The sequence below is a fragment of the Peromyscus californicus genome, unplaced genomic scaffold (assembly GCF_007827085.1).
Source record: "Peromyscus californicus insignis strain IS unplaced genomic scaffold, ASM782708v3 Scaffold_24__1_contigs__length_46423439, whole genome shotgun sequence".
Classification (NCBI taxonomy): domain Eukaryota; kingdom Metazoa; phylum Chordata; class Mammalia; order Rodentia; family Cricetidae; genus Peromyscus; species Peromyscus californicus.
Genome location: NW_026294535.1, coordinates 14,110,267 through 14,133,596, shown reverse-complemented (window position 1 = coordinate 14,133,596; position 23,330 = coordinate 14,110,267). Strand labels below are relative to the sequence as shown.

Here is a 23,330-nt window from a genome sequence, read left to right as displayed (position 1 = left end):
TAGCTAGAGAGGAGGTACAGATGGGATTTCCAGGGAGACGTTTTTATGTGTGCCAGCCACATGCCTTTCACCATTTAAGAAGACGGGAAAAGGGGGGCTAACTCAGATCTCTAAAATCTGATTAATGAACTCCAATGGTTCTCATCTATTTCAGATCAAATTAGTGTAAGCAGTCTTTTGTTATTCTAGACTCATCCTTCTGAGTGTGCAAACATCCATTCCAACAGTGTCAGAGTTTACTTCTATGCCCAGAGGAAACACAGAACCCTCCCTTGTCTCTCTCTCCTTCTCTCCTTCCCTCACTCTGTTTTCAATGGCTTGCACCTTACATTTTAAAAATATTTTTATTGTCAGGCATGGTGGCGGATGCCTTTACCCCTAGCACTTGGGAGGCAGAGGCAGGTGGATCTCTAGGGAACTTGAGGCCATAACAATTTCTAGTCCAGCCGGGACTGTATAGCAAGACCCTCTCCAAAACATAAAAAAAGTAAAGTAAAATAAGATAAACACACACACACACACACACACACACACACAATCTATCTCAAAGTTACACAAAGAATGTGGTTCATCCCTTTGTACCTATATCTCAGCTTCAGTGACGGTCAGCAACGGTGCTTATTTTACACTCTGACCATTTTCCCCTGCCCCCCAGCAACCTAGGTTATTCTGAAGAACTCAAAATACCATGCTACTGTAGTGAATGTATTTAGCATACATTGCTGAAAAACAAGGATTCCCCCTTTTAAACATCAACCCCAGCAGAGCAGTTGCTTAAGATGAAAAATTCAGTCTGTGATGCCAGGTATCCAGAACCAAATGACTCTCCTACAAATATCCTTCTACAATACCTATAGTTTGTTAGAAAGCAGATTAAAACAAATTCTATGTATTTGACTAATTAGCATGTCTTTGTTGTGATTGCTTTTATCTTGAAAAGAAAAGTGAAGAATTGTTATATAGCAAAAAAACAAGCTTCTGAAGGTGAAGCCAGAGCCAGAGGCTGCCCCGAAGTCTCTGCGATCAGCAAGTCATGTCTTTGCAAGGAGATAACTCCTTAGCATGTGCCTTTCTTTGACTGATAAGGACCGGAGAACTGCACTTCCATCAGCTGGAGGACTGCATAGACACACTAGGCTTTCCAGACAGAGGCCTGGTGGAGAACAGGAACCTAGAAAATAGCAATTCAATTACAAATGTGAAAGTCCAGTATTCTCATAAATGAGGAGTTTACAAACAGTGAAACTCAAAAGTCTGCATTCGAAGTTTAAGTAATAGTTGGATCGATGACTCATTTAAAAAACCTTTCATCTTAATTTTAACACTGTCTTTTTTATATTTTGTTTATTGTTTGCAGTGCTGAGGGGTCAACCTGAGGCTTTAATTACAAACAAATAAGTGTCTACAATGTCCAGACCACCTCTTCCTCTTTCTTCCTTTCTTTCTTTTTTCTCTTTCTTTCTTTCTTTCTTCCTTTGTTTTGTTTTTGTTTTTTGAGACAGGGTTTCTCTGTGTAGCTTTGGAGCCTGTCCTGGAACTCACTTCGCCGACCAGGCTGGCCTTGAACTCACAGAGATGCGCTTGGCTCTGCCTCCCAAGTGCTGGGATTAAAGGCGTGCGTCACCACCACCCGGCTTCTTTTCTTTTTTGAGACAAGGTTTTACTAAGTTGCTCGGGTTGGCCTTGAACTTGCTATGATGTCCAGCTGGCCTTGAATTTCTGCTCCTCCTGCCTAGTCCTCCAGAGTAGGCGGGTTTAAAGCAGTGGTTCTTAACCTTCCTAATGCTGCGACCCCCAATCATAAAATTACTTTCTTTGCTGCTTCATAACTGTAGTCTTGCTACTATTGTGAATCATTAACATGTATGCAACCCCTGTGAAAGGGTTGTTCGATGCCCCCACCCCACCCCAAGGGTCCCAAAACTGCTGGTTTAAAGGTGTATGTATGCATTTGTGGCTTTTACTCATTGGTGCCTCTGTAAAAGAAACCACTTGAGAGTATATGGAATTGTAATCTAGATTTCCACTTCCATTTCCCACCTCGAGTCCCCCCTTCTGATCCCCACTGAGTTCCTTTTTCATTTTAAAAAGGAAAAGAAACTCTGAGTTACAATGAAACACACATGAACTAATAGTTACTCCGTAATAGAAACAGGCAGGCATGACAGGGAACTGCCCAGAGTTCTGCAGTCTGTAAAATGGGAATAAATAAAAACCTGCTGGGGGTGGTACGACAGGCCCTACAACCCCAGAACTCCTGAGGCTGAGACAGAGGGACGTGTTCCAGGTCAGCTGAGCTACAGAGTGAGAGGGAGGGCTGGCCTCGGCTTATACACCGCCCGCCCCGCCGAAACCTGACTGAGAAAACAAAAGCAAAACAAAAATAACAAAAGCCCCAGCAGCTGTCCCCAGGGCTGCAGCTGGGATCATCCAATGAGATCATGCCATGCCCCGGCTAACACGAGAAAGAAATGTTGTCATCAGAAGAAAGACATTGAAAGGACCATTTCATGATCACAGTTTCATCAAGAGAAAGAATTCAGTTGATCCAGGACACAGCAGAGCCCTTCCGCCCCAGGGGGTCATGCTCGGAGGAGTCTCCGTTACCTTGGGTCAACACTCCAGGAGAAAAGACCCTATACAGCCATGTACACCATGTTAAGCCATTTCCCTCTCTGAAGGTTCAGAAAAGTTGGAAATAAGGTATGAAATAGCACCATGGGTGCTAAATTCCAGGTAACACAATACTGTGGTAAACGAACTAAACAGACGTTAATCTGAAACCGGACTCCAGTCCCAGAGTGAACTGACCGGTATAGCTCAGTCCTTACTGGTTCTGCAGAAGAAAAACAGCCTGTCTATCTCAACTGTGATCCGAGTGGATAGGCTCTAAGCTCTGAACAGTGCCTAAGCTCATTTCAGGCGCATAATACTCGTTAAAGAATACTAAGCTGGGGGCTCTGAGCTGAGAAGTGCACCCTGATTCACAGGAACTGACGGGGGCACATGCAGACCTGGCGTTGTGGCTGACCTTTCTCTAGTCGAATTTTAGTCAGACAAGCCTCCTTTTCTGTTGGGCCTCTCCAAAATAATTGCAAGTCAATAAATACGAATGCGTAAGTGCGGAAGGAGTAGGCAATTTATACTATTAAAAAAGTGTTCCGTTTAGATAAAATTTATTACAGTATTTAAGACCCCTCTGTCCCATGTTAAACTCCAAGCCTTCTCCCAACACTTCAATACTCCTCTAGTGTTTGAATATGAGCAGGAGGGGGGACTTGGAGAGCTCGCCAATAAAAATTTCCCTGCTGTAAAACTGAACAGGACAGGCCTGTAATCCCAGGGAGACTGCTGCTAGAGAACTCAGAGTTCAAGGGCAGCCTGAGCTGCCCAGGAAGACTCCTTCTCAAAGCCACAATTAGAACCCCTCGTTGATAACATGTGTTTCTTCAAATTCTTCGCGACTTCAAAGCACAATCTTGTTCGAAGTGCAACAAATCATCCTGCACCCATTTGAAGGATGAGAACAGCTGAGGCTTGAAGACGCCCCAACATGTAGTCACTGGTACTTGGAAGTTTGGAAGCCCCAGATTTTTTTTTGTTGTTGTTTTTTTTGTTTTTTTCGAGACAGGGTTTCCCTGTGTAGCTTTGCGCCTTTCCTGGAACTTGCTTGGTAGCCCAGGCTGGCCTCGAACTCACAGAGATCCTCCTGGCTCTGCCTCCCCAGTGCTGGGATTAAAGGCGTGCGCCACCACCGCCCGGCCAGATTTTTTTTTTAAAACCAAGTCCAAGCTGAAACAAGACGCTCCCCTGCACCCTCACCTGCTGTCCTTTTTCCCTCCCACCATTTGGTCCCGGACATCTTCCCCTTGTCTCTTAACTCTAGCCCATCTCCTATAACTAATAAGTGAGAAGGGCTGAAGAGACGGCTCAGTGGTTAAGAGCACTTGCGACTTTTTTGGAGGACCCAAGCTCAGATCCTAGCTGTCACAACCACCCTTAACTCCAGTTTTAGGGGAATCTCACCTCCTCGTCTGTCCTCTAAGGACACCAGGCACACATACGGTGCCGGTATGGATGCAAGCAAGTAGGCAAAACATCCATGCAGACAAAATAAAAGAAATGTAAAAAATAAATGGGACTTGAGTAAACCACCACTTCGCTCAGCCACTCTATTTATTGAGCACAGCTAGCAGCCAGATCTTTGAAGAATTTGAGCAGAGGGAAACTGAATTTTCTCCGTCCATTTGAAAGCATTACAGTGAAGCCAGGCACGTGGGAACATGCCTGTAATCTGGCACTTGAGAGGCAGAGACGTCAAGATCAGGAATTCGAGGCCAGCCTGGGCTCCTCGAGACTATCTCAAAACAACACAAAACAAAAAGACCACTTTATCAACGGGAATCAACTGTCTAAAAACAGCACCTGCAACACCAGTCCGCTGAAATTCCTAGGTTCATGTGTTTGTAAATCCCGGAAACAGTTAAACTTCAAGTGCCTTCAGTAAGCACAGCTTGGAAAATGTCTCTGTACAGACTTGATTTCTAATTGTGGTGACGCTTCATTCCTTAAACCACTTATTCAACATTAACTCATTCTCCAAACTTGCATCTGCGAGGCTCCGGGAGAGAGACAGGCACCGTCTCCAACCAAAGGAGGGCCCTAGCTCACCAAGAGGACTCACAGCCCTCAGCCTGGGGCGCAAGCTTCCGGTCTCTACAGCCACGTTGGCCTCCTTCTTTCATTTCTTAGAGCTTTGCTCCCTCCCTGACCTTTGCATAAACCCCAGGTCTCTTTGTTCTGAGTATCTCCTCCTCCCCCTGCTGCCTAGCTTGCCTCTTTCCCCTCTGAGACCCTACACTCCTCCGACCAAGTCACCTCCTGTGCTCGGTCACTATTTCTCTAGTCTCCGGTTCTTAATTCTCCTGGAGGGGCAGGGTCTGACCGGTTTTGTAAGATGCCAGCGCCTGGCACACCCGAGGCCTTCCAGGAATGAAAAACAAACGGATGTGGCTGTCTAAACAGTTTCGTGGGAAGCTGAGCTCTAGTGGGTTTGGGGGGAGGGGGTTGGGTTTCGAAGGCAGGGTCTCATATAGACCAGTCTCGCCTCCAGCTCCAAATGTATGGCGGGGGATGAATTCCCAATCCACCAGTTTTCGCCTCCCAAGTGCTGGGATTACATACTTGGGATTCCACACCTGATTTGGATTAGGGGTTTTCTTGAATTCCAGTGATGTCAGGCCTCCTACCTTCTATCTTAGCCCTTCCATGGCACCGAAATATCGGAAGTTGTTCCAAGTGCCTAAGACTGTCAGCTTCCAAACGCAACAAGAATCCCATTGGTTTACTTAGAATGAGAGACACACAGAAAAATAACAGCCGTAGGCGGTATTCACGAACGCGCTCCGGAGGGCGAGCTGCGGGTGCGGGATGCTCCAGTTTGGAGCACTCTCTGTAGCACAGACCATTGCAAAGCTTCTGCTGACTCAAGAGGATACACTTGCATCCTCATTGAGAAAGAGGAAAGGACGGGGGAGGGGGAGAGGAGAGAGCGAGCGAGAACTCAATGAACTTAACCTCTCCAGCCTCCGCTGGCCGCGCTAACCGCGAGGCTTCCGCAGTCCCTGCAACGGCTCCGGGCACCTGGGGAGCCCCTCTCCCAGGACACAGTACTGGGGTCCGTCCCTAAGGGGAACTCCACCGGACCACTAAAGACGGAGGGCAATCGGGTCTCGGCTCGCTTCCCGTCCCCGGCTTTGCACAAAGCGCGTCCCCTCCATGCCCGCCCGCGGGCCGGGTAGAGCCGGTGGAGCCCTAGACCTAGGCCGCCTGCCCCGCCCGGGGCGGGCCGAAGCCGCTCCCCTCCCTCCCTTCCTCCTTCCTCCTCCCTCCCTCCTGCCCCCCTCCCTCGATCCTCCCTCCCTCCCTCCCTCCTCCCAGCAACGGTCCCGGCGCGCAGGCGCGATGGCGCGCGCGCCAGCGGGCGGGCGCGCGGGGGCCCCCGGCTTAAATGCGGGCGAAGGGGGCGGCGCGCATCCTCGGCGTCGCTGCCCGCTCGGCACGGCCGCCTCCAACTGTCTCCGCGTGGCACGAGCCTGGAGCCGCGCTCTTCCCCGGGTGGAGGAGGCGGTGGAGACGGCGGCGGCGGCGGCGGCTGCAGGCAGGGAGTGGCTGCGAGCGGCGGCGGCAGCAGCAGCAGCAGCAGCAGCGGGCTCCATGGAGAGCGGCGGGCGCCGGAGCAGAGGCGGCGCTCCCACCGCTGCGCCCGGGCTGCAGTGACCCGCGTCCCGCCTCGCCGTCCGTGTCCGCGCCGCCGCCCCGTCCCCGCCGGCGCCCGAGCTCCGCAGTGACCGTCCTCGGCCCGAGTCCCCGGCGGGGTGGCGGCGGCCGGGTCCCCACGGCGGCGGCCGGAGCAGCGGCGGCAGCAGCAGCAGCAGGAGCAGGAGCAGCAGCAGCAGCAGCAGCAGGAGCCCGGCTCTAGGATGAAGTTCAAGCCCAACCAGACGCGGACGTACGACCGCGAGGGCTTCAAGAAGCGGGCGGCCTGCCTGTGCTTCCGCAGCGAGCAGGAGGACGAGGTGAGCGCGGGGACAAAGGCCGGAGGCGGCGGCGGCGGCGGCGAGGGGGATCCGTCCCGCACCCCGCGGGCAGCGGGCTCGCCCGGAGCTGGGAGCCCCGCCGCTGCCCTCCCCAGCCTGCCTTGTGCGCGGTGCATCGGCTCGCACGCAGCTGGTTTAATGAAGTCTACCCCTCCGTCCATCCGCTCGCACGCAGATGGGTTTGATTCCGTGTGTCCCTCCTTTTTGACCAAACGGCCTCCGCTGTTTTTAAAGTTTGTCTGACGACCGAGAGATGGCCAGCGGGAGATGGGGGATGACGCCAGGAGGGACGAGATAGGCCTGAAACTGGGCGAAATTGCCCTTCTCAGCGCCCTGATCTCTCGCTCTTCTGGTTTCTCAAGGCTGCTCTGCGGTGTGGCTTGACATCTGGGAAGGAGCGGTGTGTAATTCTACCCCCCTTCTGCGTTGGATGGAGACGGGCCTTTGGAGTATCCGCTGGGAGGGCGATTTTTGTTTATTTCGGTTATATGTGTTCGTGTTTTTTTTTTTTTTAAACGGCTCTCTGTTTTCAAACTTGGTCAGAGCGGTTAGTTAGGTCGCGGGGGGAAAAATCTTGTGGCGTTGCCACGCCTAAAATGAATTGATAGAGAGAAAGTTAACCATTCTGAGTTCTGCTTCCATGGCCGTGTCCAGGAAAACACCAGGCATAAAAGCTGGAGATGGGAATGTAATGGCTTCCTCACTGCTAGCCCCTGAAATTATGATAAGTATGACATGACCTACACTCAGTGGCTTAGTTGTTGTATTAACAAAAACCGCGTGCTTGAAAAGTATGATCTTTAAACCCATTTGGGGTTCATTTCTTTTTTAAAGGAACAGACACTTCAGGTTGATTTGAAACCTTTTATTGTTTAAACCCGAATCCCGAAGGAACTTCCAGAGAAAGATCTTTGATGTGGTTCTACTCATGAGAGAAATAAATACAAGGACTTTTGAAAAGTGCACCAAGGAAAGACGTCAACAAGCGTTAAATGCAGTCTACCAAGGGAGTGTGTGTGTGTGGGGGGGTCTCTTTGAAGTAAGGGCCGTGCTAGGGAAGGCAAACTAAACAGAAAAGCGTATAATAGCGAACAGACTCAGGATCCCGTCTGACTTGTTCACTCTCATATTTTTAGTAGAGCGTTTACAGTGTGTTAGGTGCAGCCAGGGGAATGTTTGTTACATTTAATCCTTTTAGCGCTTGGAAGTAGCACTGGTCAGTCCTGTTTTATAGGTGAGAAGACAGCTTTGAGTGAGCAGGAGTACTCTGCCCACACGACAGAATTAGGCAGTAGAGTCGGAATTCAGGGTCCAGTTCCTACTCCAGAAGCTGGGGCGTCTGGGTAAAGGGCCTCTTTTGCTCAGCGATCTGATGCTCCATGTCGCCAGGCTAAAAAAGAGCCTTTAAGTTATCTTTGAAATTGTGCCATATGTTGTTGGAAAATCGGGCACCATTTTTTTCCGAGTGGTGTGTGTGTGTGTCTGTCGGTCTGTGTGTCTCCCCTAGGGGAAGTCATGGAGATGGGGAGAAATCACAATGATCTAAATTGTGGGTCTCACAGAACAGTCTTAACAACTGCTTCATAAATGACCTTAAGCAGGTACATGAGTTGGTTCATGTGTGCTTGGAAATCATTTTTGCTGGATGCAGGGGAGCTGTGCTCAGTGGTAGAGAGCTGGCCTAGCACGTGGGGTTCAATCCTGAGCCGTCAACCCAGACCCCCACCCCCACCACACCCCCGGAAGTTGCTGTAGAATAACTGCTAAAACCCATTTTCAAAATGAGACTAGTACTTTATTTAAAAGGAAGCAGAGCAGGACTCGGAGTATGTTAGAATCCATTATATAAAACTCTGGCTCTTAGAACCTGTAGGCTGCGAAACCTAGTGAATCAGCTTGTTAGGGGATATGCTAAGGGAAGACTCTGGATGGAATTCTCCAGAACACACAGCCAACTTTGGACATCTGGTTTAGCTCTTCAGAATTTGTATTTCTGTGGTTGTGTATAGCTGAGGCTCTTTCTGTTGTCCTGATAATTACGGAATGAACTCTTAGCCAAAACTGTAAGATATCTAGGAGAGAGATGTGCTTTCCCTATTGAAATGAGATTACTACTAGCCTTCCAGAGACTACAGAGCTGCTGGAACCCACCTCTCTAGCTAATGGGTAAGAAATGCTTCTCCACTGGGTTAAGAACTCGTAGGTCCTGGTTCGGACCTTTAAATGTATGTTTTAAAGATGAGAGTATTTTCAAATAAAAAGAGTAATCACTGTTTAACCCTAAAAGGCTATGGAGAGCCCCCATAGCGTTAGCCTTGATACCCAGCTAGAACAGGTTCTTCCGATGGTAGAGTGGCTTGCTTTTGGGGTGGGATAGTTAGTTTTAGGTGCGCCCCCCCCCCCCACACACACACTTTTTCTTCATCCTGTTTAGTTTTTTCCTGTTTTCTTTTTCTTCCTTAAGAGATATCATAGCGTGGGAAGTTAGACCTTGGCGTAGTGTTGGGATATGCCGGGAATCCCAGCATTTAAGAGGCTAGCCTGGGTTAAATAGTAAGACCCTTAGTATTAGATAGATACTAATAGTAGAGCCAGGCATAGTGGTACACGCCTTAAATACCCACATTTGGAAGTGGGGTGGGGGGGTGGACCTCTGTCTACATAGTGAGACCCCGTCTAGCAAAGAACAAACACCAAATTTAGGTTGCAAATTTAGTAACTTGTCCCAGGGTCACAGAACAAGCAGGACTTTTTTAAGTCCAGGTCTGTTGTTACTAAATCTTCAGTCCATCTCACCAGCCTCTAGCTAGCTCGTTCTGTGAAGCCTTGTCCAGAGAGTGGCTGGGATCCTGCTTGTATAGACACAGATTACAGTAGCGTTATGAGTAGGTGGCCAGAAATAAATTCCGTTGAACATTTTGCATGTATATTTGAACGGTGGATGTAAAGATGAAGTTTTAGCTGGTGAGGAACGTTTTCTGCAGTGGAAGATTACGTGAAACATGGTGAAATACAGTGGCCCAAAGCGCTTTTTTTTTTTTTTTTTTTTAATGTGCTTTGGGTTTGGGACCCAATGTATGTCATTTGGAATCGGATTTCTGTAAATGGGAGAGGGAACCAAGCATCCCAAATAGAGGAGGACTTGGGGTTGTGGTCTGCAAGGGCAGCTTGGGATGGCAAAGGAAAAAAAAAAAAGAGCCTTGGGTAGAGGGTGTAGCTCAGTGGTGGAATGTTTGCCTACCAGCTACAAAGGGCAGGGGGGACAGGACGGGACGGACATAGCACCTCACATGTAAGCCTGACAACTTGCTAGGTGAGAAAGGAGCTCTTAGTTTTAGTACGTTTCAATTCTAGACTTTTGAGGAGGTTTTGACGGCAAAATGGGACGTAGACTGCGGAAGGGGGAATTAGAAGTGGCTTGATGCTGGCTGGAATCCAGGCACAGCTGCGGGAGGGGGTCTGGGCGGATGAGTTTGAGAGCGACACCAGTTCTGTCTTTGGACCTGTGACTGTCATTGGTTAGCCTCTCAGTTAGGGGCTGCAGCTCCTCCAGAGAGTCTGCTGTAGATAAGAGTTTGATGTATCGGGAGCGTCCGAATCCAGCAAGATCAGACAGTAAAAAATAAGTAAGGATCAGTTGTCATTTACCCTGTGGCAGTCACCTTTCTATAGGTATTGGCATGCTTTGGGGGCGGGGGTTCGAGACAGGATTTCTCTGTGTAGTTTTGGTGCCTGTCCTAGATCTCGCTCTGTAGACCAGGCTGGCTTCAAACTCACAGAAATCCGCCTGGCTCTGCCTCCCAAGTGCTGGGATTAAAGGCGTGCACCACCACCACCACCACCACCGCCGGCCTTTTTTGTTTATTTGTTGACAATATCTTCTAGGTAGCCCACCAGGCTGGCCTTGAATTTGATCCAGTCATCCAGCCTCAGTTGCTGAGATTGTAGGCATGAGCCACTGTGTCTGGCTTCGGTCTCGGTTTGTCTTAAAGGTAAGGGTTATAGCGCAGTGGTAGATACATACCTAGCGCGTATAAGACCCAGTGCTGAAAAGAGATTGGTTTGTGGAAGACTTTCATATTTGTAATAAGGAAGGTGAAAGGCGGGTTGCTTCTAAATAGTAGAAGAGGATACTTAATTATATCAAACCTTTTTCCTGGCTAATTTTTATTGTTATGCATGAGTGTGCGTGCTCTTATCTCTGCACTAGGGAGCCTGGGGCAACAGATAAGTTCAAGGTCAGCTCTGTGGACATAGGGCTTCAGGCTGGTTTGGGTTTATCTCACCTTATCTCAAAAAAAAAAAAAAAAAAAAAAGAACAAGAGGGCTTGAAGGTGGCTCTGGAAGAGCACTGGCTTCTCATGAATGAGCCTGGAGGGCCTTGGATTTGTGGTCTTCTGCTTCCCTCTAGAATAGCTGGAATTGCAGCCAGGGGTCACGGTTCCTCCCTTGGCCTGAACTCTTTTTTTTTTCTGAGACAGGGTTTTCTGTGTAAAAGCCCTGGCTGTCCTGGAACTCACCCTATAGACCAGGCTGGCCTGGAACTCAATCAGTCTTTTCCTTCCTGATCCCAAATGTGGCTGTACCCTCATTTCTGCGTAATGAAATAGTCAAGCTGAGTAGACAAGTACTTAATCAAACACCCTGGTTTTCAGATCTCTGCCATGTATTTATATCACATCTCTTAACCTAGTTAAGCTAGTAGCTGGATGTGATAGTTATTTCTACACCCGTAAGTATTACTTAAACTGATCCTGTTTTTGCAAAGGTACATTTGAAGTTAATGGGTTGATCAGAGTTAATCTTTTACAGTATCAAGAGACTCTTGGTAAATTATTGGGTTAGGATAAATCACTTGTCCAAACTTTATGTAGGTCTGTTATCATGGCTTTATATAGATCTATTTCCTTTGTGGGAGGGAGGGCTAGTTTCAGTCATTAAAAACTAGCCCTCTGTATGGTTTTCTTCTCCTCCCCACGCCGCCAAAGACTGTGAGTACTTTGAGGAAAAGACGTTCAATGATCCACCCAGTGTTGTTCAGCATCGCTGCACCGAGGAAGCCTTCCTCGGTGCTTCCCTGAAACCAGAGGGCTCTGCTGATTTTATCATCCTCCACCCTGCTGAAGATTGAGGATTATAGAGCAGGAGTGAATGGGCTCCGATCTGAAGATTGAGGATTATAGAGCAGGAGTGAATGGCCTCCTGTCGATTGAGTGGTGATCTTTGTGTGGAGGAAGTGGATAACTAGGTCACACCTTTGACCTGCTCTGAAGAGGGTGCCCCTAAACCGCCGTGGATCTTTGTCATCTAGTCTGTGGCCCTTGGAATGGGCACTTGAAATAGGACTGGAGGGTTGAGGTACTGAACTTTTTATTTTGTTTCTTAAATAGCTATGCGCTGTTAGTGGTAACTGGTATACACACAGGTCTGGGTCTCCTTGAAGCATGGAAGGTCAGAGGTCACTGGGTTCCAGACAGTGGATCGGTAGATCAGGGGCCTTTAGGTAAGAAGCATTTAATGAAATGTACTAGATTGCAAATCAGCCATCACCAAACATGGACGTTGACAAATCTCCTTTGAAGAGCTGGAACACACCTGTGACCCCAGCACTTGTGAGGCAGAGCAGGAGGATCTGAAGTTCAAGGTCATCCTTAGCTACATAATCTACATGAGACCCTGTCTCAACTGAAAGGTTTGGAGGGAAGAAAAGGATGAGGGAATGAACATGAGTGAGAATATAGGGAATGTGGTGTCCAGAGTCCACCTAGACTCCTGACACTGGGTTTCATTTTTTAGGACTCAAACATTCTGAATACCAAGGGTTTTGAAATTCCTTTATACACAATAGCTTAGTTGGAGTGGCTTGTCATGTGTCCTCACTGTTCCGACCCATTATAAAAGGTCAGGGAGGTCACTTAGCATAGAATTATCCAGCCAGTCTCTAACTCTGACCCGAATAAGACGCTTGTGCCTGGGGGTCAGACCCGGGATTGTTTACGCTTCAGGTCGTTTTAAAACCTGTCAGGTTAGCCAATCTGGATACAAAGGGCCAACACCTTTCATTATTTTAATAAGCCTCATTGAGCCTCCTTTAGGTAACAGTTATTGAAGTGGGATTTGCAGCCTCATATTCAAAGTAGAATTTGAACATAAAGACTCTTCCCCTACAGGCTGTGAGTCTTTATAGGTTTTTAAATATATATATTAATATTCCCTTTCTGCCATCTTGTCTCCATTCTCAGAATTATAAAGCTAGCAGTTCTTGGTAACAAGCAGTTCTTGGTGAGCTGATCCTGCTCCACAGGCAGGAGAGCCGGAGAGCATGGAGCTCACAGTGGCCAGCAGGGTGTTTTCCTTGCAGACAAGATCCTTAGCACTAACAGGTTACTATTCTCCAATCAATGTGTGAGTCAAGTTCAGACCCATGTTCTGATACTGCCAGATTTGCTCAACTCTGGCTCCTTGGTTTCTAGTTATGAACTCATGTCCTATTTGCAGATATTAAATCTTAAATTTAGAGCCTTCTTTGGGCATGATGCTGCCGCCCGCCCTCAGAGCAGCCATGAGTGCTAATTAAGGCTTTGCCAGCCATTCTATCGGTTCAGTATTTTGTCTTGGCCACCATCTCTGTAAGGTGCGTGCTTAGGAGTGACATGAGCCATACAGCAGTGTTCTGCTAAATCTGTGTGACAAGAACAAGGGTGTAGAGTTGTTGAGCTGCTATGGTCCACTGAGCATTCCTGTTGAGGAAGGTTGAGTCCCTAGCACCCACATGAAAAGCTAGGCATGCTGACATCCAGCTCTTGGTGGTGGAGAACAGGCAGATCCCGGGAGCTGGCTGGCCAGTCTAGCCAAAATGGTGAGCGCCAGGTTCAGTGAGAGGCCTTGTCTCAAGAAAGAAAAAGTAGAAATAGAAGACATAAGACACCTACTTCTGTCCGCTGCACACATGCATGAGCATACTCACCATATGCATGGCCTTTCTCCAGTAGTGAACACCTGTGCTTCTGAGCTCTAGAGAGCCAGCAGCTTCCCCAGCGAAGGGAGGAAAAGACAATTGCTAGTGTCGGTCAAGGCAGTGTCCATGTTGAGATTAATTTCAGGGTGGGGGTGCTGGGGGTATAGCTCAGCTCTGGAGTGCTTGCCTGGTGTGCTGGTAAATTTTTATTGTCATCTTGACACAACTGAGGTTTACTGGGTAATTGCAGTTCAGATTGGCCTGAGCCCATGTCTGTAAGGGATTGCCTGGATGGGTAAGTGAAGCAGGGCAGACCCAGCCTACTGTGGGTGGCACCATCCCTAGGCAAGCGGGTCTGGGTTGTATAACCAAGGTGAACACATGCCAGTGAGCAGCACTGTTCCGTGGTTTCTTCCTCAGCTTCTGCCCTGATTTCTCTCAATAATGGATTGTGACCTGGAAGTATAAAGCCAAATAGACCCTTTGCTTCCTCAAGGTGTTTTTGATTGTTTTATCACAGCAATGGAAAGCCACTGGGACACCCAGCATGTTCAAGGCCTTGGGTTTGATCCCAAGTACCACCCAAACAAGCTCTAAGTGTGGTGTTCCCAACACACAGGAAGACCTGTTTAAATAAGCATACTACAGTAATTTTTGCGGCATTTTTGTTGAAGATGGTTAAGACATCTGTTACCTTCACAAACATTTGGCCTTTCTAAAACTTGAATGAGTTTGTTTTTCATTTGTACAATGGCTGTGTGATACTCCTTCAATGTTAGTGAACTGTTAACAACCAAGTTCTTGTTTGTGGTGCTAGGCTCTTTGTAGACTAGGCTGGCCTTGATCTCAGAGATCTGCCTGCCTCTGCCTCCCAAGTGCTGGAATTAAAAGTTAGGCCCCACCTCTCCGGGCTAGAGTGGCCTTTTTAAGGGTTATATACTTCAGGTATAATGCTGTTCTTGGTCAGAAGTCTGCTTACTGTAAAAGGGCAGGTAAATATTTTAGGCTTTGCAGCCCATGCAGTCTCTGTTTTCAATAACTCTGCTGTCGCAGCGACATAAAAAGCCAGGCGATATGTGAAAGCAAGTAAGAGTGACTAATTCTAATACAGTTTTATCTGTGAGCACTGAAATCTGAATGTTACATAATCCCACCTGGCTGTATTGTTGGGAGAACAAAGATTCTCTAGCTCAGGAGTAACTGACATGTGGGGCTGTGGGTAAGGAAGGTATTTGTTATCCTGAAGGCCTGAGTGTGGATCCCAGCATCCGGGTGAAGGCCAGTAACCGATATGACCGCAGTGTATCCAACTGTAGGGCTAATAATACATTTGCCTAAGAACTGGAAAGCTGCACTTCTTAAGTTGGTGGTTTCAGTGATCAGAGTTAGTTCTAGGCCAGCCTGGTCTACATACTGGGTTCCAGGCTAGCCAAAGCTACACAGTGAAACCCTGTCTCAATATAAATGAGTCCATGGGTGCAGGATGGTTTGGTGGATGGGACTGTTGGTATATCTCCCACCATAAGCTGACTGCAGTTGGTGTGTGTTATAATGTGTGCCCTGAATGATTTTGGTGACATCTAAGAGTAGATTGATGTAGACTCCAGCTCCAGCCTTGAAAATGTTTGGAATGTTGCATCTTATTGCTTCTCAGCCTTAAGTGCCTTGTCATCATGGGTCTTGCAGGTGCTGTTGGTGAGTAGCAGTAGGTACCCAGACCAGTGGATTGTCCCAGGAGGAGGGATGGAGCCAGAAGAGGAGCCCGGCGGTGCTGCTGTGAGGGAAGTATATGAAGAGGTGAGATGAAAAGTATTTTGTCTTTCACACACTGTTGAGGGGTTTTACAGGAGGGTCTTCTGGCTTTTCTGCCAGGTGATTCTGAGGAAAGGCAAGAATGAGGAGATAGAAGTGTTTATTGAATATTGCTATAGTTAACTTTTTTTTTTTTTTTTTTTTTTTTTTGGTTTTTCGAGACAGGGTTTCTCTGTGCAGCTTTGCGCCTTTCCTGGGACTCACTTGGTAGCCCAGGCTGGCCTCAAACTCACAGAGATCCGCCTGGCTCTGCCTCCCGAGTGCTGGGATTAAAGGCGTGCGCCACCACCGCCCGGCCTATAGTTAACATTTTGCTTAAGAGGTTTTTGTTTTGTTTTTGTACATGGTAAACAACTAAGATGAATGTGAGCCCTCTAGAATTAGATTAACATGCAATTGTATTATATTAGCATTAGTTCACCGTTGATCAGACTTGCTGTTTGATTAATGCTCAATGTATAATATAATAGCCTTGCCTGAGGGCTGCATCAGTATTGTATTGAGCAGAGACACTTGTACCATAATTTTTAAACTAGTGAGAAACAAACCAATTGCTGGGCAGTAGTGGTGTACGCCTTTAATCCCAGCACTCAAGAGGCAGAGGCAGGAAGATCTCTGTGAGTTCAAGGCCAGCCTGGTCTATAGGGTGAGCTCCAGGACAGCCAGGGATACACAGAGAAACCCTGTCTCGAAAAATAAACAAAAAGAAACCAATTGTTTATATTTTCTTGTGTCGTAAAAATATGTCACATCCTCATGTACAAAATCACAAGTCTCCTTGCTTGTCCCTTCCCTTGAGGATAGAACTTGCTTTACTCACAGGCAAGACCATATAAGGTATAAGTGGGGAGTGCATGTCTATATTCTTCCTTTGGACTTTAGGGGTACATTAGGAAAGGTTTCAGAATCTTGACAGATGGGAAGTCTTGACAGCTCTTCCTGAGGGAAGAGCTTCCCATCTTCACACACAGGAAGCCCTGGGGTTGCTGTAGTAACGGTGAGGAATTAAGACCCTTCAGTGGGAGATAGCTAGAGAATTGTAGCCCTTTAGCCCTGGCAAAGGAAAAAGGCAGGTTTTTAAGAAGGAGCTGAGTCTGTTAGTTCATACCGAAAAGTCTGTTTTTATTCACAGACTTTTCCAAATTGTCAAGAAGTCTAATTTTTATCACTCTTTGTCTTTTTTGTGTATGTGTGAAATAAATGAAAATCAGCCTAACCAACCAGACAATTGGGGGTTTCTATAGCAAACCCTAGGTGGTGGGTCTTAGTTCAGCCAAGAAGCTACATGATTAGGCAATAGCTTACTGGGAAAAGCCTGAGCTGTTTAAATTAAAAAACTGAAACAACATAGCTTATAAAGGTAATGATTATGAAAGATAAACATTTTACTTATCAACTTTTTCTTTAATAGGCTGGAGTCAAAGGAAAATTAGGCAGACTCCTGGGAATATTCGAGGTGAGTTACAAAATAGCCCCCATTCTATTGATCTAGAATTCATGATTCTTTCACAACAACAACCTGAATCCCTTTCCTCTGAAACTCTCCGTAGGCAAGTCAATGATGAGGATTGGGTTGCTTCCCCTCAAGTTTGTACACACTGGCGTTGCCATGGTTACCTGTGTCTAACCATACAGAGAAATGGATTCAATGCACACCAAGGGATAGGCAGCATCTTGAGCAATCCCTGACCCTGTGCGGCATCTAGAATGGCTTGAAGGACCAGTATAAGGAATAGATGCTAAAATACGAGCCTCCTCTGCGTCACCTGTTACTGAATAACTGAAGAGGAACTGACTGAATGGAATTTCAGTCGGGGGATTGGAAAGTGATCAGTACTCAGGACAATGGGAAAATGCAGCTGGGTTCTGAAGTCCATTCATCTCATACTTTCAGATATAGATGGATATGTGGTATGCCAGAACACGGGGACTTCCCTCATCAAAATTTAAGAGTTAGCGCGTTCTTTCTGATGGAACCATATAAAATTTATTTTTAAGCCTTTAGAAATTACTTGGAACTGATGACTCACTAGAATTCAGTATACAAATGGTGGTGGCACACGCCTTTAGTCCCAACACTCAGAGGCAGGAGAATGCCTGAGTTCAAGGACAGCCAGAGCTACACAGAAACCTTGTCTCAAAAAACCAAGGTGTGTGTTGGGGGGAACCTTGTGGCTGGAGAGATGGCCCAGTGGTTAAGAGCACTTCCAGAGGACACAGGTTCAATTCCCAGCACCCACACTGCAGCTCGTAACTGTCTGTAACTAACAGCTCCAGGGGACCCTTCACCCTCGCACAGGTACACATGCAGGCAAAAGTAACAGTGCACATAAAATAAAAATTAAAAAAATAGTTCTTAAGACAGTACTCAGACCTCCTCTCTGTAGCATTGGTTTTGCAGTTCCATAGCACCACCTCCTGGTTAAACTGAGAAACACAATTTTTTTCATGCTGTGTGAATACAATTAACACCTCGGTCCGTGTGCCCAGTTTTTGAAAAGTCATAACTAAAACTTTTAGTTAAAGAGACAGCACGCTAACAGAAAACGTCAGCCTGCGTGTTTTCCCCTTTTAGAAAGTATCACAGCACATTAGAACTGCCTCAAGCCACATCAGTGACCTTTGTGACTTGTGAATGGGGCAGTAAATGCATTGATTTTGCAGGCGTAAAAGCAGAAAGGGGAAGAAGGGTTTACAGTTTTTAGATCCCATTCAGATCTCAAGGATTTCTTTATCAAAACAAAGTTGCGTGTGTATATATATGTAAATGAAAATATTCGCGTTTCATATTAGCAATTTTCCCATTGACAGTGCTGAAGCTCTGGTTTCTTTCTGATTGAGACAGCTTCCCTCGGTAGTGCAGGCTGCCACACCCTCCTGAATGTTGGGAGTCCTGAGTGCACCACCACACTTGAGCTAGTTCATGCCTCTTTTGTTTTAACTCAGCTGGCTGGGAACTCGCTAGGTAGTCCAGGCTGCCCCGGAACTGGATCCTTCCTGCCTCAGCCCTCCAAGTACCAATTCCAGCCATGAACTACCATGCCCACTGTTTTTTAAATTAAACAAAAATCGGACATATATGCATGCATGTAGAGGTTAGAGGACTATGTTTGGGAATGGGTTCTCTCCACTGAGGTTCACAGGATCCAACTCTGATCAGTGCTTTTATGTGCTGAGACATCTTGAAAGCCCAGTTTCTTAATGTTTATCTTATATTCATGCATTTCCGTCTAGACTACTTGACTGTGCCAGAGCTGATTTCCCATTGAAAAAAATCCATCCATGACCGCCTCCTGTGAATTAAAATGCTTTGCTTTTCTATTCAAGCAGAATCAAGACCGGAAGCATAGAACATATGTTTATGTTCTGACAGTCACTGAAATATTGGAAGACTGGGAAGATTCTGTGAATATAGGTGAGCTCCTGTCCCTCTGCTGACACATTTTTCCAATTCACCTTAACTGATGGTTGCTCTTTTGAGAGGGAAGGTGAACATGTCTCTACGTTTGAATGACCTCACCCTGCCATGTTGTCGTTTAAGAAGTAGCAAGTCTAGGAGAAGTGAGGGCCTACTGTGTAGTAATAGGGTCTGCTTTTTCAAACTGACCTTGCAGTAACTGCTGTTTTACTGTTCTATAGGAAGGAAGAGAGAGTGGTTCAAAGTAGAAGATGCAATCAAGGTTCTGCAGTGTCATAAGCCTGTCCATGCAGAGTATCTGGAAAAACTAAAGCTGGGGTGCTCGCCAACCAATGGGAACTCCACCGTCTCTTCCCTCCCAGACAGCAACGCCTTGTTTGTGACTGCTGCTGCACAGTCCCCAGGGGTGCCGTCCAGTGTAAGATAGAGCTGGGGACCCTCCCCCCACCGTGTCCTGTCGTGATGTCACAGGGAGAGGCTTTTTTACTTTTCTTCTAACACATATGACTGCTGCTGGCAAACTCTGAATCTGCCAGGCAGGGATTTCAAATAATTTGCATGTGTTTCAGATGCTTTCAAGTCTTTTAAAGTAAACAACAAAGTAGCATAAAAATATTTTAAAATGCCAAAGCCATGTGGGATTTTTTTAGAGCCTTAATTATAACCTTCCACCCCATTACTTTGGTTTTCATTTTTTTATGACCCACCCCCCACCCCCACTTTGTCCACTTGACATCATTCTGTGGTTTATTTTGCCTGGTCTTATTAAATAAGTTGTTGGGTATGTATTTTCACACACACACCATTTTTTTTTCTTAGAGTATCAAATAGTCACCTGATCTTTGTTGGGAATTAATGAAGAGATCCTCAGTATTTAAAGATATATCCACCCCAAAGCTTGTTTAAGAGGGTCCTAATCTCCATTTGTAAACTAGAGATTTGGGCTGTCGCCTTTGACAAAGTACTTCAGTTCACTATTTCCAGTAATTTGAATGTTCACAGCCAGTACTGTCACCGTCGACCTACTAGGACCGTTTCCTCTAACACTGTAGTGATTCAGTATAAAATACAAAGAGCTCGTCATCCTAGGGAAATACTGTCAGCAGCTTGCATGTGACTGAGCGCATCTCATCCTGAGAACTGTATTTATAGACGTTTATTAGCATGCCAAGTTGTCAGTTCCCTCTGTAACCCTTTGAACATAGGATATATTAAGGCCACATTGCCCTCGATGGAGATTGCGCTTTTTTTTTTTTTTTTTTTTTTATTTAGTGACATCTCTTTAGTGATTGTTAAAACAATCAATTTACCGCAGGATTCGAATCTAACCTTGAGTCCCAGTCAGTGATGACTGTCACGGCTAAATAAAATGGCCATTCCTGTTCTTCGCTGTTCCAGGCCTAAGGCAGGGCGCGTCTGAATCTCTCCTGTTGTCTGAGTGTCAGTGAGTGGTCTGTTGTGTAAGTTAACTGTAGGGGACCCAGAACGTAGGAGCCATCCTGTGAAAGAGAACCTGGTCTGGAACTCGTACACTTCCTCCAGGTCGGAAGTGACAGGGGAGGGGAAAGCTTCGACAGATGTGGGATGAGGAAAAGATCTTTCTTTATGTAGCCACTGTTAACCTTTTGTAAATACTCTCACTGGCAAGCGTAAAACAGGGAACCCATTAAGACCTTTGTTCTGTAACTTGTTAACCTCTAAAATGTAATCGCTGCTGAAATGGTCCTTACGGTAAGGAAAACTGGTTCTGAAAATGAGATCTTGTGCCACAAACGCAGCAGAACTAAATAAAATTGTTAGTTTACAAATTAATTTGCTGTCAAAGAATGAGTGAAGTAGAAAAACTCAGCCAGTAACATGCATTCTGAATTATGTAGTCACACATGATCATTCAGCCCTTTTATATTTTTCTTTGTACAGAGGTCATGTATTGTTTCTTTTTTTTTTTTTTTTTTTTTTAAGGAAACATTTTAAAACCCACAGATTGACATTTTCTATCAGTTGCCAATAGACTTTTTCCTCACAAATGTCTGCAATTTCTCTATGTACTAAACACAACAGAGAAACTGGACTGCTTTGTATAGAATACTGCTTCCAGCTAACATTATCACAAGTGCTTGGGGGTTTAAATGTACATGATATTCTCAGAGTAACAGTGCATGAACTCATTTTATAAACCCTTGGACTATGTATTGCCATGTAAAATATGTACAGTATTAATGTCAACCATCTCTTTAAAAGTTAGCCTATAAATATTGTTGTATAATTTCTTTGGTCGGAAACATTTGGACTAAGTCATGTCACCTGGGTCAGGATTTTCTTCAGTACCATTTAGCAAACCAACTGTCTTTAGTCTATGCCAGTAGCAAAGGATTTCCAGAACACAGCTTCACTGTTAAAATTTCACCCGAGGGCTCCCTATTACTATTCTGGAACCCAGAGACCAGCAGCAGGATTTAGAGGAAAAGAACTAAGGTGATTCAGTTCTCTTAAAAGTAGTTGAATCTACTAAAAAGGTAATGTCTACCATCTCAGACCTCTGCCGTCGGCAGTGCTGAGACTGCTGTGTGCTTATTTGTGGAGTAGCTGAATAAAATCGGGCAGCTAAATTCTTCAGTTCCATGTGCCTAAGTAAAAAACAACAACAACAAAATGTTTTAAATTGACTTGCAGAAAAGTAGAAGCAGCCCTGTGTGGTGTTTTTTGTAAAGAAGTGGTGTTTCCCCACCAAGCACATGACATCCAGTTCTTTTTGTCAATCACATTGTATGAAGCAGAAGAGGAAGAATTGCTTTGCATGGTCTCACTTGAGATGGTCTCATTCGAACTGGTGTAAGAATCTTGACTTTTTTACATTTGGAAATATCAAATAAAAATGGAAACATAATCTGTGTGGGTTTATTTTTTAGCATAAGAGCTTTCAAAGTTAGCTTTCTGAAGTTTAGGGCCAGGTGCATGCTTTACCCAGGCGGCTAGAGAGGAGGCTTATGTTAAAAGGGCTGGCTGTTCTTTGAAAGGATCTGACTTTGGACCCCAGAACCCACGAGAGGCTCATAACCTCCTGTAACTCCAGCTCCAGGGGATCTGATACATTCTTTTGGCCTCCAGACAACCGCACACAAACCATACACACACAAGTATATCCATAAAGTAACCACCCAGGCAAAGCTACACTCGCTGTTCAGAATCCATCATACAATGTTCGTTCAACTACTCAACCATTCATACCTCCATTGGAGAACCTGCGTGGCATTCTACAGTAAAACCTTCACCATCGGAGCTGGAGAGATGGCTCAGTGGTTAAGAGCACTGACTGTTCTTCCAGAGGAAGAGGAGTTCAACTCCCAGCAACCACATGGTGGCTCTCTGGCGCTTATAATAAATAGCTAAATCTTTAAAAAAAAAAAAAAAAACCTTCACCATCATCCATTGGCCCTCACATACAAAGCTCTTGTATCTTCATTTATGACTAACTGGGATTGGTGACTTAAAAGGAGCTATCATTAAAATGTTGCCAATCTTTTTTAGTCTCATAGTATGTTAATAACCAAAACTAGAAAAATCATTAGGACATTCCTTACTATAACCAACATTTTCAAAACACAAAGAATTAGAAGTGTATGGCCTGTGATTAAAGATAGCAGTTTGGGCTGGGTGTGGTGGGTAGCACATGCCTTTAATCCCAGCTCTGGGAAGTTGTACTGGGAAAGCAGAGGTACATAAATCTGAGTTCAAGGTTAGCCTGGTCTAAGTAGAGTTCTAGTATAGCCAGGACTATATAAAGAGACCCTGTCTCAAGAACTTCAAGCCTGGCAGTGTTAGTGAACACCTTTAATCCCAGCACTCAGGAGGCAGAGGCAGGCAGATCTTGGAGTTTGAGACCAGTCTGGACAACTTCAGTGACTTCCAGAACAGCCATGGCTACACAGAGATCATAAATGACTATAAATCTTGAGGGGGGGGGGCACACGCACAGACAGCAGATTAATGTGGCCTGTGGGCAGGCACCTACACTCATGCATGTGTCTATACACACATCATTAAATCTTAGTGAGATAGTCCAGACAGTAATGTGTTTGCTAAGCAAACATGGGACCCAAGTTCTATCCCCACTTTTCACTTTTTGTGAAAAGTCAAGTTGTGATGGTAATCCCAGCATGGGAACACATGATTCCTTAGGGTTCATGGGCCAGCCAGGCTGTGCTAGGCTAGTAACAGCCTGTCTCCAAAAACAGTAGAAAGCAACTGAGTAGGAACAAAACCTAGGGTTGCCCTCCAACCTCCCCAAAGTCCTCTATGAACCTGACCCTGAAGAATTTCTGCATGGACCAGGCATGGTAGTGCATACCTTTGATCCCAGCAGTCAAGACGCAGGTAAATCTAGCCAGGGCTACAGAGACATCTCAGAATCTTTGCGGTCACGGGGGATGGAATTCTATAAAGCATCACCTGTTCATGCCTTACCCAGCTAGCACCCCTGGTGGCAGTTTCCTTGACAAGGAGCCCATAGTCCACTTAGGAGCTCACCTTTAGAGAGTACTAA

At 46.0% G+C, this 23,330-nt stretch overlaps 1 protein-coding gene and 1 long non-coding RNA gene across 3 annotated transcripts; one reads left to right on the top strand and one right to left on the bottom strand.

The window, feature by feature from the left end:
- Positions 1–692: 692 nt before the first annotated feature.
- LOC128119710 (uncharacterized) lies at positions 693–5,852 on the bottom strand. The gene is made up of 2 exons (XR_008221637.1): positions 5,250–5,852; positions 693–1,171 (listed from the first exon to the last, which is right to left on the bottom strand). It is a non-coding gene; the product is annotated as an uncharacterized LOC128119710 (long non-coding RNA).
- Positions 5,853–6,061: 209 nt separating this feature from the next.
- Positions 6,062–21,674, top strand: Nudt4 (nudix hydrolase 4). 2 transcript variants are annotated; one of them, XM_052753181.1, is made up of 5 exons: positions 6,062–6,578; positions 15,244–15,354; positions 16,781–16,825; positions 18,700–18,784; positions 19,009–21,674. In XM_052753181.1, exons 1-5 carry the CDS (start codon positions 6,483–6,485, stop codon positions 19,212–19,214), a joined length of 543 nt encoding a protein of 180 aa, XP_052609141.1. In that variant the 5' UTR covers positions 6,062–6,482; the 3' UTR covers positions 19,215–21,674. The 2 variants fall into 2 exon arrangements, with proteins under 2 accessions (XP_052609141.1, XP_052609142.1); XM_052753182.1 differs by lacking the exon at positions 6,062–6,578 and adding an exon at positions 8,747–8,765.
- The last annotated feature ends 1,656 nt before the right edge of the window (positions 21,675–23,330 follow it).